This window comes from Rhinolophus hipposideros (assembly GCF_964194185.1).
Source record: "Rhinolophus hipposideros genome assembly, chromosome: 26".
NCBI lineage: Eukaryota > Metazoa > Chordata > Mammalia > Chiroptera > Rhinolophidae > Rhinolophus > Rhinolophus hipposideros.
The window spans coordinates 17,389,291-17,406,026 of NC_138072.1; the positions used below are offsets into that span (position 1 = coordinate 17,389,291).

At 37.8% G+C, this 16,736-nt stretch overlaps 1 protein-coding gene across 4 annotated transcripts in view; it reads right to left on the minus strand.

Moving 5' to 3' along the window:
• Positions 1-16,736, minus strand: part of SDCCAG8 (SHH signaling and ciliogenesis regulator SDCCAG8) — a 207,046-nt gene that overhangs the window by 100,621 nt on the left and 89,689 nt on the right. For all 4 annotated transcript variants that reach the window (XR_013992667.1, XR_013992668.1, XM_081039284.1 and 1 more), the window contains exon 13: positions 10,973-11,115. Coding sequence is in view for 2 of the 4 variants with exons in the window: in XM_081039284.1 (XP_080895410.1) it covers positions 10,973-11,115 (143 nt within the window). In the remaining 2 variants the exon portion in view is untranslated. The remainder of the gene's footprint in view (positions 1-10,972; positions 11,116-16,736) is intronic.

The following is a 16,736-nucleotide window of genomic DNA, read 5'->3' on the forward strand; positions in this document are numbered from 1 at the left end:
ATCCTGATTTTGATTGTACAACCACCTCCCACTGATTCAGTTTGCTTCAGTTTTGTTGCTCACAGATTTTACTCTCCACATTAATCTCCCTCTGGCATGTTACTGCATCTGTTCCCTTTTTTATTATTAATTTTCAAATTCCCACCATTTTTGACAAAAAGGAGGTAATCTACACTGTGTTTCTGCCCATTTCATTTTCTTTAATTTGGAAGATAAGTATGAAAGCATGCCAAAGAAGTTAATTCTCCGTTAACAGTTTATTTTCTGGCACCCCTAAGCCTTTGTATATGAAAAACAGATAGGAATAAATGTTGACTGAATCACAACAACATAGTCGCAACCATTCCTGAATTTAATGAAAAGCAAACATATGAAACAGCATCTAAAAAGTTTATTAGTTCCACGAGTTGTCTCACGCTTTCTTCCACTTTTAACAGATAATTTCTTTGTGCACCTCAGTCTGAGTGCAGGATTTGGGTTCCTCTATAGTTTTGACACGGGGTCTATTTCCACTGTAGGCGACTTTTATTATTCCTTAATGTCATTATCATCTTTCCTCAACTCAGACGCTATTGACTAATTCAATAACGAATGATTCTGAACAAATGCCTTATTTCAGAAATAGGTTAAGAAGAGAGAACTGCCATCGGCACGACAAAGCAGAGCTGATTCCATTAGCTCTTGTTTGACAAACAGTTAATACCCAAAATGGCAAGTGGGTTTCTTCTAAAGACAAAGAGGGTACTGAAGAGTTAGGAAATAAGAAGTCATCTTTTTAACAGTATTCTCCCTTTGTGTCCCTCATTTGTCAACACCACCACCTTGTTCAAAAGGACTTGAGTGCTGACCGTGCCTCCACTGCCCTGAAGTTTTCTAGATTGAGCACTGCACGGTGACGGGTATTTATTTTACGTGAATCCATATTAACAGCATGAGAGTCCCTGAATAGATGGGCAACACCTCCGAGTTACAGAAACCTGAATGAGTTTCAGTGATTTTCATTCTCATATCGGCCCTCAGAAAATGACAGGTAAGCTCTGCAGCAGGAGGTTGTTCCCAAGGTGACAGAAGATGACCAGAAACAGAAGGAGGACCAGTGTCCAGATCAAGTGATGCCTGCTCAACCCCACTTCAGCTCGGCTACCAGAAACCAGCAAATCTCGAACGACTGCTCAAACCCACTTTTGGTGTTTCATCTTGCACACCTCCTACCCTCCACCCTTTGCCTGTATTCCAATAGCGACTTGTTACTTTATTTTATATACTTCTTTTGTTGGTGCGGTTATATTAATAATAAGTACTCCCTCAACCCAGGGTGCATTGTTTGGACAAACCTCCAGGTCAAACGGAGGCTTCTCGGAGGTAGACACGACGCAGGGTCAGCAGTATGCGTCACTTAGACACGGGTGCCCTTGCTGGAGGACCCTGTTCCCCCGACCCTCCCACTGGTGACGCATGCCAACTGGGGACAGGTCACGCAGAACCAGGGTGGGGCAGTCTTCCCCTCAGCTGGACACTGGCTTTTCAGGCCGCCTGCATTTGGTACCCACTCTGAGTTCCTGAGTTCAGGGAACTATATTCTCTGCTCAGCCAAACTAACAGAGTAGTCGCTTTATACAAATGTGTTTATTAGGCCCTTGGTCCCCCAGGAACAGTGTCCAAGAGGGCCCTGAGGGAGCTAGATAATCTCCAAGCCTCTACTTTTCTCAGAATCCTTCAGCTTTCATTCAGGATTTACCAATGAATCACTGTATAATCTACTTGCAGGTATCAGGGAAACTGTACATAACAAGCGAGTAATGCCTAATAAGTGGTCTAACCAACACATCCCATTAGGAAGAGGTGCTTAAGAGGAAATTAAACAACACGTTGATGAATTTTTTCATACTTCCCTTACTCTACATTGATATTGGAGAGCAGAACTTTCTTTTAAAAAATATTCCTACTTAGGGCTACTAGGATTATAACGAGTCTGTTTTTTCTTTTGTTTCTTTTTTTCTCCTATTTTCATTGAACTTGCTGTTCATTGTTGTTGAGGCAGGCAAAGTGGTGTGGGCAACCCTTTCTCAGTTTCCTCTGGGCTTCTTCAGAAAATTAGTTGGCTGCTGCCATCACCATGCTGCAGGCTGTGGGCCTGGGTGGCAAGGGAGAAGATTTCATCCCCAGTGTCGATTTTCATTGCACACACATTTGGGCTTCCCAGAATGGAGAAGAGCGAGCCAGGGAACGGTAAGCAGAACCTGCAGAGACATACTCCCTGGCAGCCTGAGACTCTAACCTCCTCCACCTGGGCCACACAGGGACCAAAAGACCAGGGTTCTTAGCCCATCAAACAGGTGGAACAGAACGGGCTCAGGCAACATGGTATCCACCAGAGCAAAACGAAACGCCTTTTCTTTCCTGGCTCCCTGACAGCCTGTTCTCTCTGATACTGGGTGAGGGAAGGAAAAGAGGACACAATTTAAAACAGTACCAAGGCCATCTATTTTGAGACTTGATGTTGGTTACACATACATCCATTTAAAATTATTTTTGACATGTTCTCTGCTTAATTTATTCATGAAAGGAGTACAAGAAAAATGAGCTTAACTTTTAAATGGAAACTTCAGACTAAAAATTCTTCAATAAACTCAGAAGGAGAAAAAAAAAGAAAAAGTTCACTGGGCAACAGAAAGAACATGATAGTGCCATACTATCCTCTTCAAACAAAGAGGGATGGAAAGCTTGGTTTTTTGACCTAAGCTAGTTGTCACCTGAAGATGAGTGTGGTTCCTTCTTCATTTTCCCTAATAATAACGAGGAGAGGCAAATTGATTCCACATTTACAGAGAACTTGCTAAGCTTCGCATGATGCCAGACATCGTGTTGGAGACACAGAGATGGAAGATGCCCGATCCTGGCCCATGAGCTGAGATTTTACGACCATAAAAGGATTGCTGCTTGGGTTTGAAATACGTTGTTGCGATTATTTGTGAATGAGTTTTAAGCACAGGTTCTGGAGTCCGATGGAGCCAGTTCAAAGGCTGCCTCCTCTGTTCTCTCCTTCCTCCTTCCAGGCCGTGTGACTGCATGCCCCACCTTTCTAAGACTCAGTGTCCTTGGGCTTGCTGTATGGCAGGGTGTTTTAAGCTTCTTGTGTAAAAATATGTAAATATAGTTACAATTTTCTAATCCTAGGCAAACCTTCAGTTTTATAAAATGAAATAAAAAGTCAATAATATTGTAGTAACTGTCTATGGTGTCAGACTTATGGGTGGGTCACCTCGTAAGTTACAAACGTCTAATCACTATGTCGTACAGCTGAAACTAATATAATATTGTATGTCATCCGTCATTGAAAAATACATTTAAAAATGAATTACTGAAAAAAGATTTAAGAGCTATCCCAAACAGCCTGCTGATCATGCACGTGGATACTGCGACAATTTAAAATCGATATGTTTCCCCAAACACTCAGTTTTTGTACTTATCTTGCTGCATACTGGTAACATGCAGCCCACCATGGACCACACTGAGGAAACCAGGCACAGTGCATGCCACGGGCTGCACGTTTATTTATGCATCTTTTCCATCTCTCTTTTTGTATATTCTGAGCGTTCTCTAAATAAAACCACAGCGCGGCCCTGTGGAGAAGTGACCACTATCCTTGCACTTACAACATGCTGACAATGGAGAATATCACTCTCAAACCCACACGAGCAGAGATGTACTCTTCTTTCCCCTCTTTCCACTTCAAACCATTCCTTAGTCATAGGGAAAATCGGGGATTGCATTCATAAAAAGACAGTAGAAGAGACACCTGTTGTTTAATTTACCCAGGATCCCTGGCACCTTTCCCTCAGTAATACCACCTCTCCTGCTTAGTGCAGCTCTCTTCCCTGACTCCTAGGGTTCTGTGGAGGCTGCTGGCCCACGCACCCAAAAGGATGTGTGGGCACGCACTCAGTTTCGACATCTGAACTTAAGGCTTTGAAACTGGAAGTGGCAGAGCCAGGACGTCCCATTCTTACAGTTTGAAATCAAGGCCCTCCCCTTCATCTTCAGTTCAGACTGAAGGATGTGTCTGCCCGGTATGGAGGAGCCTAAAAGAATGAGCAACATTCAGACAGAAGTCAAGCCCTGCAAATGACGGAAATGATAGTAAACTGGCGCTGCCTTGAGTCTCTGCTCCAAGGAACGCTGAGGCCAGCTGCACCTGCATTGCACATGGTCTGGTTATCAAACTTATCAGTTTCCCCTTTTTGGGTTTCTGTTACTTCTACCAAAGAGTCCTGACTGACACCGGTCATCTGAGAGGTCAGGCAACTAAATTCAAGAAAGCTTTTACGAAAGTGATCATGTGGAAGCTGAACGCTCTGGAAAAGAAGCCTTAATAACCTCTCCCCAAGTGAGCCACCCCTCATAATAGGACAACCTGGGGACTCCTCTTTTATACGCTTTTGCACTTTCAGAAAGATAGAAATAGCATATCTATCTGCCTAGGTCATAGGTCAGGTCTTCCCATTGGGATCACAAAAGTAGGTCAGAGCATATCACCCATGTGATGTACCTCGCTTAGATTCCTGCTCTGAGAAGTGCTTTGAAGTACCTATCACTGAAAACATTATGAAAACGGGAAATACAAATTGTAAAGGTAGCCCTGGCGATACAAGCTGGAGCCAACAGGTTCAATGGCAGGTCGGGCTCCCTGCGACACTGGGTGCAATTCGATTTCTAAATTCTCTGGAAAATAAACAGAAGGCTTCCTATAGTAATTCCCCTCCACATTAGATCTGAGAAAAAGATGCAGGATTGTGTTTCAAAGGAATGTGTTTTGATCGGAGCACAATAGGTGTGGAGGAGAGTGTTCGCCTCAGCAAGTAGTTCATAACAATCACGGAGACATTCAGAAATGGTTGTTTTGATGTCACATGATAAAGTAACAGGCCCAAATATCTGTAAATGGTAGTCTTGGCAGAGGGATTTAAATCCTGTAGCTCTTTAAAGATGTCTGGACATGTCAAAAGCAAATACATGAAGGAATTTCCACTTTTTTATAAAAGCCTCTCTTTCCTCGTGGAAATGAAGACGTTAAGGAGAATGATAATTGTCCTATAACCTGTGAAATGACCAAGGCAAATGATGAGCCACAGGGCAGTTTCTTAGGAAAAGCCCAGGCCAAAACTACAATTCACTAATTCGTATTTACATCACTATATAAGAGACAGTGAACACTTATTTCTATTATAAATGTATGCTACTGATTGTCTCAGCTGTCTTTTTGGGAACAAGTGCATGAATCCATTTCCCTTCTAATTCTCACAGAATTACAGCCTGACGGATAACAGCAGAGGCTTTGCAGGCAGATTGCCGGGATTCAAAATCTGCTTCCACAACATTTCAACGGTGTGACCTCCAACGAATCATTTGTCTTCTCTGTGCCTTAGTTGCATCAGCTGTAGGACAGGGAAAATACGGTCTACCTTATAGAGCTACTGGGCGGACAAAATGAAAGGCCCTCAGCTCCGCGGCTGGAACACAGCAGAGGTCCAGTAATGATGGCCACTGCCTGTAGCTACAACCACGAGTATTTTTAAAGAGCTGCTACACATGGCATGTGCCACACAGATCTTAAGATGAATATATTCTGAGCCTCAGATACAGACACGGTTACAAGTAGGTATTTAAATGATAGGTATTTAACTTCCTCTCATGTATACACGTGCACTTCCCAAATGCCATTTCCCACTGGAATGTCCCGCAGAAGGCCCCTCATTCTCATTTTCCTATATCCAAATTCTACCAAGGTCAGCAAGAAGTTGCCGGTCCCTCTGTAATATATTATCTGGAATCTCCCTTCTGGATCTTTCATTTATCTTACCAATATTTCTATCTCTATCTCTATAATCTTAATATTGGGTTTTGAATGAATCGTCATAAACTCTCAATATAGTCACCATTCCTAAAATAATGACTTACTGAGCCCCCACTCTTTGCAAAGGACTGAGCTAGGTGCTCTGATAAATGGAATATTAATAAGACCTCTCCCCCAACTGGAAGCACGAGACATTCCAGAAGAAAAGAAAAGCAGGTACCACCTAAAACTCCGTTTGTTTCAGTTTCCTGTTTTGAGGCGTTCATTCAGTGAGTAGTAAGTGCCCTCAGTTCTAAGTGTGCAGGAAGGCTCATGCAGAGAGGTGCCTTTCTGGCAGGGGTCACCGGGGAGGGCTACAGTCAAACAGTGAGGATCACAGGGAGACCTGGAAAAGGAGGTCAGATTACAGTAGAGCTAGAGAAGCTCAAAGGGGTGCCCTAGGTGCAGAGGACAACAAAAGGGGAGAAAAGTCCAAAAGTTCAAGGGGAGCTGCATCTGCTTAAATTGGCTGGAAATCAGCATGCGAGAGGATGAAATTGGGGGCAATGAAGTAAGACAGGAGGCGGGGAGCCTTCAGGGAGCCTTCAGTGCTGAGTGGTGTGGACTTCTGTGATAGTCAGCACGGCACCAGCGAAGGTTTGCAGAGCAGGTGACAGAGTCAAGGCAGAGCTTATGAATTTTCCCTTGGCAGCGGCTGCGTGAGAGACTGGAAGGACGGCAGGAGACCATTTTCATCGCCCTGACGAGATGTCAGCCTAAAGTACGATGAATGTAAATGGTGGGTATAAAGGACATTTTTATGAAACCTCTGGAAGTTCAAACTCAGGAAACGTTTTTCACAAAGGATACTTCAAGCAATTTAAATGGCTAGCAGTCTCGAAGTAGAAACTTAATAATGCATTGTGCTAAAGCATTGTTACAATAATTGACTATTGGAGCTAGAAGGAAACAGAAATCATCTAGTCCAACCTCATTTTCTAGGCAAGTAAGAAGGTTCAAAGAATTAAGTAATTTGTCAAAAGTTGCAAAGATAGTGAATGCCTGGGGGAAGATAGTAAAACTCAGTTTCCTCCACCCTGGGATACCTAAGAAAAGTATATGGCTTTAATTATTTCACCAAAACCTCCTTTGACTCATTCTTTATTCTTTTCTTATACCCTGGAGACTCCATTTCACTCTCCTTGGCTCTTCTCCCGTACTATGTACTTTAAAACCATGGTCTTCTCCAGGTGCTTCCACCCCCTCCTAATAGCTTTATGCAAACCATCCAGACCCTTCTCCTCATACTGTACCTACACTGGATATCCCCATCAGAGTTCCAAAATAAAACGTCTTCTTTTCCTCTGTTACTGCTTTTAAGTTCCCTGGTTGGGTTAATGGATCATTCAGTTAACACAGGCTAGAAACTTTGGAGTCACCTTTACTTCTGGCTTCTTCTTCATTACCGCAAGTACCTCTTGAACATGCTGGTTCCTTTCCATTTTACTGGCACAGTCACAACCCAGTACTACTACTGTGCTTATATCCTAATGGGGGTCCTGCCAATCATCTCTTCCTCAAAAAAATCTATTTTCACAGTGCCCTTCAATTGCTTTCTTTAAATACACGTTTGAACCCATCATGGTTCCAGGTCTCTTGACTTCTTCCTTGACTTAAACTGCCTCCTCACTGAGGGGTTCAGAACTTTTTCTGTGAAGGGGTGGACAGTAAATATTTTAGGCTTTGAGGACCATCCTCAATTCTGCCTCAGCAGTGCCATACATAATGATAAAGGATAATGGTGGCTCTGCCCAGTACAACTTTGTTTATAGATGTATAATTGGGTATGTATCACAAAATATTATTTTTCTTTTGTTCCCCCCCCCAACCATTTAAAAATATAAAAACCACTCTTAGCTCATGGCTCACACAAAAACAGACAATGGGCTAGATCTGGCCTGTGGGCTGTAGTTGCTGACTCCGTCCTAACTGGTCTTCTTGGTTCTACAGTAACTCTCCAAGTTCACTGTCCACGGTGCTGTCAGGATCCCCACCCAAAAATGTTGATCATGGTGAAAGCTCTGCTTGCAACACATCAAGAGTAAACCATTATTCTCAGAAGAGCCAGAGCTCCAGACCCTTCCTCTGGTCTCTGATCCCTTTTCCAGGCCAAACACCTAACCTGATCTTAAACCTAACCTAAAATTGATCTTGTCCGACTGTACAAATTGATACTGCACAGGAAAACTCTGTTTGTGTTCTCTCCCATCTTCACGGCTTCGCATATATTGTTCCCTCCAGCTGAGGTACTCACCCCACCTTTTTCACGTAGAGAACTCCTACTCATGAACTCATTAATCAAGGTCCCTATCAAACAGCTCCTTCTCCAGAAAGCTTTCCCTGACTGTTACCTCCACCTCCAGTCCAGAATGAGCCAATTCTCCTTCGTGTGCGCTCCTGTGGTAATTTTTCCGTCTGTCATTGCACTATGACCCCACCTATTATCATTGCATATATAGATCTGGCTCCTTGGTAGAGTGTGAGTAACCTAAGGGAAGGAGCTGAGTCTCATTAGGTTGGTACAAAAGTAATTGTGGTTTCTGTGATTATTTTTAACCTTTTAAACTGCAATTAGTTTTGCACCAACCTAATATTTTATCTTTATGCCAAGAGCCAAGCCACGTATTTGTCGAATAAGTGAATGTTATACTTATCAACGGGGTCCTTCAGTAAATGCTGAATTCCTATTTTCCATTTTAAGTCCAATTAGACAATAAGGGGAAATACCAAAAAAGTGATAGGTTATTTTTCTTTTAGATTGATCTACAGATTTCTACTCCAGTTTTTAAATTTTTTTGGCCTTCATTTCATTATTACTTTGTAACCTGATTTTCATATTCAATTTTGAACTTTGTTTAGAATATGCCATTCAAGATGTTTAAGACTAAATGAAGAGCTACCTGTGTGGGACTCATTTCTTTCAGTTGGTATACACTGAAAAAGAAAGACATAATGTTTCTCAACCACACAGTAGAGAATCAATAAAGAATAGTCAGGGGAAGCAAGCTCTATAGAAACCAAAAAAGTATATCAGAAATATTTAGCCACACCACCAAGTCGCATTTGCAGTGCAAAAGAGAGATATATACACAGCTCCTTGCATTTTTACTGTCTTCTTTAAATTTATGAATGTGGATTTTATAAAATATAAACACAGACCAAGTGTAAAATGCTTACAAAAAGAGTACTGCACTTAGAACATAGGCAATTAAGTTTTATTTTCTGTAAAACTGGGTTAAATTTTCATAGACTTGGTGTAAATAAAGCTCAACAGAAAAAGCTTTCTACAGAATCAAGCAAAACCGTTTTTCTTAAGAACAAAGGAATTAGTTACCACTAGTTCACTTTCTGCAGTTGCTGCATCTTAATATGCTCTCCTTGCAAGAAATTGATCTTGTCAGACAGTACAAATTGATACTGCACAGGAAAATGTCCACGGACTATGACTTCAGAAATTAACTCGGAATAAGACAGAATGGCAAAGGGGGCCAAACCAGCATTAATATTTACTTTCAGAAGCTCAGCCACATTGAGACATTAAAAGCTGTCTGATTTCTGTGGTTTAGTAGTGCTTAGCACACAAACGGTTGGATCTCAATACAAGTCTGACAGAGAAGAAAAACTATTACCTACCATGATGAAGCTAAATTCCGAAACCTCTAAGATTAAGGAACCACAGGAACTATGCTAACGTTACATTCTCAGATCTACAATGGCAATGCTTTACGTGGGCATTAAAAGAACAGCTATTATGCTGCAGTATTCGGCAATTTTTTTTCATAAGTGTTTTATCTATTGGGATTTTTCCAGATATCACACGTGTAGAAATGATTTATTTTCTTTCTTTGTTTCCTTTCTTTCTCTCTCTCTCTCCTTCTTTCTGCTCTTTTTCTTTCACTGTCTAAAAAGGAAGTTGGCAAACCATTTGGAGTATTATCATAACAAAATGTTTTTTTTAAAAAGTTTGATTTTAACAGAACTAGGGGCATCTTAACACTAACCCAAAACTTTGGGAGGTTCATCAACCTCTAGAATATTTTTTTCTCCAAACGCAGGCTGTTCAAGTGGTGCTTTTCTCCATCTGTTACCATAGCGTGCTCAGAATTACACTGTCATATTTAACGTAAAAGGGATCGTACCCTTTCATAGTTTAAATTCAACATATTACTATGATTAGAAGATCAGCGTTTTTCTAAATTATGAACAAAACCAAATATCATAAATTTACATGTGTATTTAGACAAAATTCTCTTTAAAAGCCGAAAACCTCCAAAAACTGAAGAAACTCAAAGACTTGACCTGAAAATTGAAAAATTATACTAAAACTGAAAGTGAGAAGAAACCACTTCATATGGCAATGTGAAATACCTATAATCTCTGTTTGAATATTTATGTGTTTGTGTGTGTGTTTTCAACATAGCAAATTATACAATGTTTGCTACCTAAAATGTCTTATTGTAATTTAGGGCTGAGTTATATGTTTACTAAAGTTTTATGACAATGATGGTCACATCACAATATCTCATGGCAGAAACAATGTAATTTGAAACTGTGGTGGTGTAAGCATTATAGTCTAAACATGAACAGTGCCAATCAATTTCATCTTTAAATTTTATACCTCCTTAGGACTCAGATTCCTTATTTTGTATCAGTTCCATCTCAATTTGCATCTCAGGATGTCTTTTACTTTGGCTCTTTAACCACTGACAGCATCTGATTATTTTCCTAAATAGACTACTCAGATCTTTCAATTCCACATTTTTATTAAACACATAATTAACAAGAGAGGTAGTGGTGGTGGTAGGAGAAAGACATCATTTTGCTTGTATTGATAGAGAATCACCTAAATATTTGAGCATTGTAGATGAAAGGTTTTGTAATATACCAGTAATTCCCTGCCACACTTATCATTCACATGTCTGGGTGTTTTGCTTACCACATCTCCACTTTTCTTAATATGCCTGAAAGCTGTGTGTGAAATGAATGACTAAGATGAACTCTAACAACTGTTTGGAAGCCTGTGGCAAAAATCAGCGGAATGAAATTGGTGCTACGGTGCGTAATGGGATTAGGGAATACCTGGTGAGGTGCATTTGGTGCTCAGATTCGCCCAGCATTTCTGTCAGTTTCAGGCACTCCTCTCTGGCCCAGGCTGCCTTCTGCTGCTCCTGTTCCAAGTACTGCTTGCTTTCACTTAGTTCTAATGTCAATTTCTCTATTTCCTGAGGTAGACAGAAGAGGGGGAGAAAAGCACCCATGTAAAATACATACACTTGAATTCAAAATTATCTCATTTTTGTTTCGGCCATGAATTTTAATGTGATAAAAATTATTAGAAAATGTAGGCTAGCTTCCATTTTATGACAAAGGGAATTAACAAAGCCAAAAATGCACATTAGTGAGGTTTTTTTTGGATCGTAAGATGAAGTCTAATTTTTCAAGTGAGATGATTAAATGATTTTAATCATTTTAGTCAAAATGGATAATCTGCACTTTCATTCTAAGGCTCAGTCCCTTTAAAAAATATTAAAATATCACTGTTTTTAAAATGTAACATTTTTGTTTGTGAAATTAGATCAGACATATGCAGTGACTTACATCAAATATGTGGCTCTTTCCTGAAAGATATATTTATTTGGATATTTTAAAAAAACAAATTAAAGGGTAAAATAATTTCAGATATCTTTTAGAAAAATATGAGGTGTAAAAGAAAGTATCAGGATGATTCTCAATATTATTTGGAAAAAATAATTTAGAAAAAAAATACAGCATGAGAACCTTTAAGCCTTTAGAGTGTATAAGACTTCTGAGCTAAAATAATATTAAATTAAAATTGTATTTTAAAAAGCAACAACAAAGCACTCTCAGATTAATAAATATGAACATTTAAAATATATGAAAATTTATGTTGATTAATTTTTTAGTCTCAAGGTGAAATCATCCTATCTTACTGAAACATCTGAAACTTACTGAAAATATTTCAAAGCAAAAATATCTTACCTAGAACATAGTTTTAAATAATTTATACATTAAAGTAGAAACATTTATTTATTAAAGAACATTTATAAAATTGTTTAAAAGAAATAAGATAATTATTCAGATTATTAAAACAAGAAAAACAAAAAAAAGGGAAGGGTAGGAACATTTTGAAATTCAGCAGAAAGCAAGAAGCACTTTTAATACAAAAAATGCAATCCCCTTTTAAAAAACAAAATCATGTCTAAATACTGTTTTAAATTAGTATTTAAGTACATTTCAAATTTCCTCATGTCATTACTCAATATTCAGAACAATATTCAACTATATGTAATACATCAGGCAAGAAAAACTGAATAGTTCATTTTTTGCATTTATTACATTATAAATATTCAGTTTATACCCATCAAAACTATATATTACCAACAATATAATAAAACAACTTATTACAAGTTCTTAATATTGTTTTATGTTTAAAAAGCTATGTAATAATAAGTACATGACTTTCATTCAGAGTAGATTTTCTACATCTTTCAGATTTGTATACTAATAAAATTTGTTTTTTTTAAATATTTTAAGCTGTTACAGAAATACCAATATATTATACCTCATAATTAAATATAATTAAAGAGATGAAAAAATCATAACAGAAAAATCTATTAAGCTTTATTTGTCTAACATTTGGGAAAGTAACGAAAGCAAAGAAATACAGAATTGAAATTACATTGACTTTAAAACTTTAAAAATTAATTAATTATTGTTTTTATACTGTGTAATATGCAAGACACTGTACTGAATATTATGCTGGACTCACAGAGTTTCCATCTCTACACCCAGGAGTTAACAATTCAGTTGTGTAAATGAGACATACATACACAAAAAGACTATTAAAATACAAAGCACATAAAAAACAACAAATGTACATTAGAGAAGATCCGTTCTTTAACATGCCAGATTAATTATATTAGCATGGGCAAGAAAGTGGGAAAGAAGGCAAAGGTACATAAACTCATGGAATGACAGATTAGAACACATTATGAAAGGTCTTCAATTCGAAATTAATAAAACTTATTTTTCTTATATATAGTGAAGAGATAGTAATGGTTTAAACAAGTATGCAATATGAAAGAAGCTGAGCTTAACAAAAACTGGATCATTGTGCATGATTGATTTAAGATGGCAGAGACTGACAGTAGGGAGTCCATAGAAAGACAGCTGAAATATTCCAGACATGAGGAGTAGAGACATATCATTAAAACATATATAAAAAACATATATATATAAAACATATATAAAACATACATATATATATTAAAACAGAAATATAAAGAAAACACGGTGAGTAAATGGAAATAAAAAGAAAGATATCAGGAGACATCAAAGAAGACTTCCAGAACATTGAGTTAAGAGGATACAAAAGAATGACAGAAATAGAAAATGTACCAAATTCCAAACTTTCTTTAAAAAGATACAACAATTTTTATAAGCATTATTTAACAACAACATATGGAACCTTACATTGATAATTAGGTTTTAAGTATAAATCATCTGCTTTCTTAATCTCATGTAATAAAAACTCAGAGGCTCCACTGAAAGATAGTCAAACAGAGATAAAGAACATGGGCCCAAGAGTCAACACAAACATCAGGGTTTCACACATAGCTCTGGCACGTTCCAACTCTGTGACCTTGGACGTTATTCAGTTTCTTCAATATAAAATGGGAGTGATAACTGTAGCAAACTCCTAAAACTATTGTGAAGATTAAGTTAGAAGATGTGTACTTAGCCGAGTGTCTAGTACATAGTAATAGTCGAATAAAAAGACAGCAAGTATCATTAATTATTACTGACTTTTTTTCTCTATCTTTCAAGAATAGCAAAGAGATAAGTAGAAAAAGTGACCTGCCTAAGGATATTTTGAGGACTAAAATATCCTCAAATTTACTTTATAAAATATCCTCAAAGTGGTTACTTTGAGGACTAAAGAGTTCTTGATTTATGGGCGGCTGGATGGCTCAGTTGGTTAGAGCACGGGCTCTTAGCAACAGAGTTGCTGGTTTGATTCCCACATGGGCTAGTGAGCTGCACCCTCCACAACTAGATTGAAGACAATGAGCTACCAGAGCAGTGGCTGGGATGGCTCGGTAGGTTAGAGCGCGAGCTCTGAACAATAAGGTTGCCAGTTCAATTCCCGCATGGGATAGTGGGCTGTGCCCCCTGCAACTAAGATTGAAGACGGCAACTGGACTTGGGGCTGAGCTGCGCCCTCCACAACTACGGTAGATTGAAGAACAACGACTTGGAGCTGATGGGCCCTGGAAAAGCACACTGTTCCCCCAATAAAATAAATAAATAAATAAAAGTTCTTGATTTAATTCTCCCAAAAGGCATTATTTTGGTGAAAACTGAATAAAACTTTATTATACTTTCAAAATGAAAAAAACATTTTGTTAGGAAGGTGGAAAATTACTGCCTGCTTTTGATTATCTGTACCACAAAAAGAGCTTCTTGGTGCAGATAATAAAAATCAACAACCAACCAACCAGCTGGACCAGGGCTCAACACTTACTCTCTGAGTCAGGAAAAGCTGCCATGGCACCAACTCCAACAGTTAGAAGAAGAATCTCCTGCCAGAAATGCCATGGTCCCACTGGCAGGATAACCCTTTGCCTCACCCAACTAGGTCAAGGCTGCTTCATTGGCTGTATGTAGTGGCTCAGAGATGAAAGACCAACAACAAACAGTCATAGGCCAATTGTACATTATTCTTAAACCACACTATTAACCTGTAATGTCTACAGTGCAGTTTGATGCAGTAATCTTTGGTCAATTGGACAAAGACAAGTCTAGATAGCTTTATACATTACCAAAAGATACACTTCAAGCCCCTGAACAACTAACAGGAGAATAGTACCATGGATGGGATATGGAGAAAGGGGGACTCATTACTGATCATTTAGAATCTATACTGTAGCAAGTTTTTTTGTGTGGTTTTTTTTTTTTTGGAAGCTATTTGTTTTTAAATTTCTTCTTTTTTTTTATTAGTTTCAGGTGCACAAGACAAAGTAATACTTAGATGTTTATCATTTATATCCCTCACATTGTGTGAACCCCCATACCCCATCCACTATCCCTCTGACATCCCACAGAGCCGTTACATTTCCACTGTCTCTATTCCTAATGCTGTACTCGCTTCTTGTAAGCATATATATATATATATATATATTGCTCCCTATTCATTTCAATTTTGTTTATATATATATATATATATATATATATATATAATATAGCAAGTTTTTTTATTAATCATGGACATATGTAACTTTATTTTTATTATTATTCAAATTTTGCTATCAAAGTAATTTAAGTCAAATAGTATTCAATTGCTCATAACACAGAAGGGCAGAGTCCATGCTCTACCCCTTGCCCACCTCCAAGCCTAATACTCAAAGGCACACACTAGCCACTCTTCTGATATTTATCTTCATCTCTTTAAGTGACATACTTATGATGCTACTTTTGGATTTTGCAGTATTAGACATCATCCATTGACTTCCGATATGATAAAAGGGAATGATTTACATCTCTTATATCACTCACCCAACGTATCCACGTCATCCTCCCATGTAACAATTTTGATTAAATCGTTAGCCAGCAGTCCATTCACAGTACAATGACTATAGAAATATTGTTAACAACCAAGACAAGTAACATTTTGCTTAAATTTTCTCGTACAATATTTTATTATTTCCTGAATTAACTGCCTAGTTTTTAATAGTTTATTTTTCTAGGTAACTGACATTTTCCCCTAAATGATCAAACAGATCTGTCAAATACCCAATAGTAACATTTTTCCAAATAATGGAACACAACAGATAAATTATCAGTTCCTTTAGTAAAATTTTTTTCCTGTAAAAAGTACATCCTTCTTGGTGCATTATGTCTGGCCTGGTTGATTTCTATATTGGGTTAAACCTAACCCATGTTCCTGTTAGACTTCCCTGTTTTCTGGGTTGTAAGTCAGTCTGTTTTTATGTTTACTCTTTTTTTTTCCCCAGTGGAAGTATACTTAGCAGGTTACTTTCATAAGAAAGGTTATGTGAATAATACATTTTTTAAAGTGTCTGTATGCCTTAAAATGCTGTTTTTCTACGAATACACTTGATAGTTTGGCTAGGTATAAAAAAATCTATGTTGAAATTAAATTTTATTCAGGATTTTTAAGGGGCTACTCCATGGCCTACAAGAGTTTAATATCACAATTGTACAGCCCTATGCCATCTAATTCCTAATAGTTGGTCTATGCTTTGCTTTTTTGTTTCTGAAAGCTTTTATATTTTTTTCCCCCTGGCAATTTCAAATTTTACACTGTTGGATCTTGGGATGGGCTTTTTTTAATGCTTTATGTTGGGTGGGCTCTTTTCAGTCTGGAGGTTTGTTTTCTTTAGTTTAGAGAATTTTTCATATGTTATTATGTTAAAATATTTTGATGCCATACATTTTAATATCTCCTCTTCTTGGAACTCCTAGACATTGGTTTTTGGCTCTGTTGGATTGATCATCTAATTTTCTTATATTTTCTATCTCTTCATCTTCTGCTTCTAACTTCTAGAAGATTCCCTTGACTTCATCTTCCAAAACTTCTACTGAATTTAAGAAAAGATTTCTCCCACATTTTTCATTTTCATGAGTTATATTCTGTTTTCATTCTTTTACATAGCATGCTCTTTTTATCTTATTGATACACCTTATCTATTAGAATATTATAGTATTTTAAATGTTCTCTGCTCATTATAAACTGCCTCAGTTTCCTTTTTACTGTGTATCTATTTTAGACACTCCATAATGTTAGAGGCTTTCCTTAAAT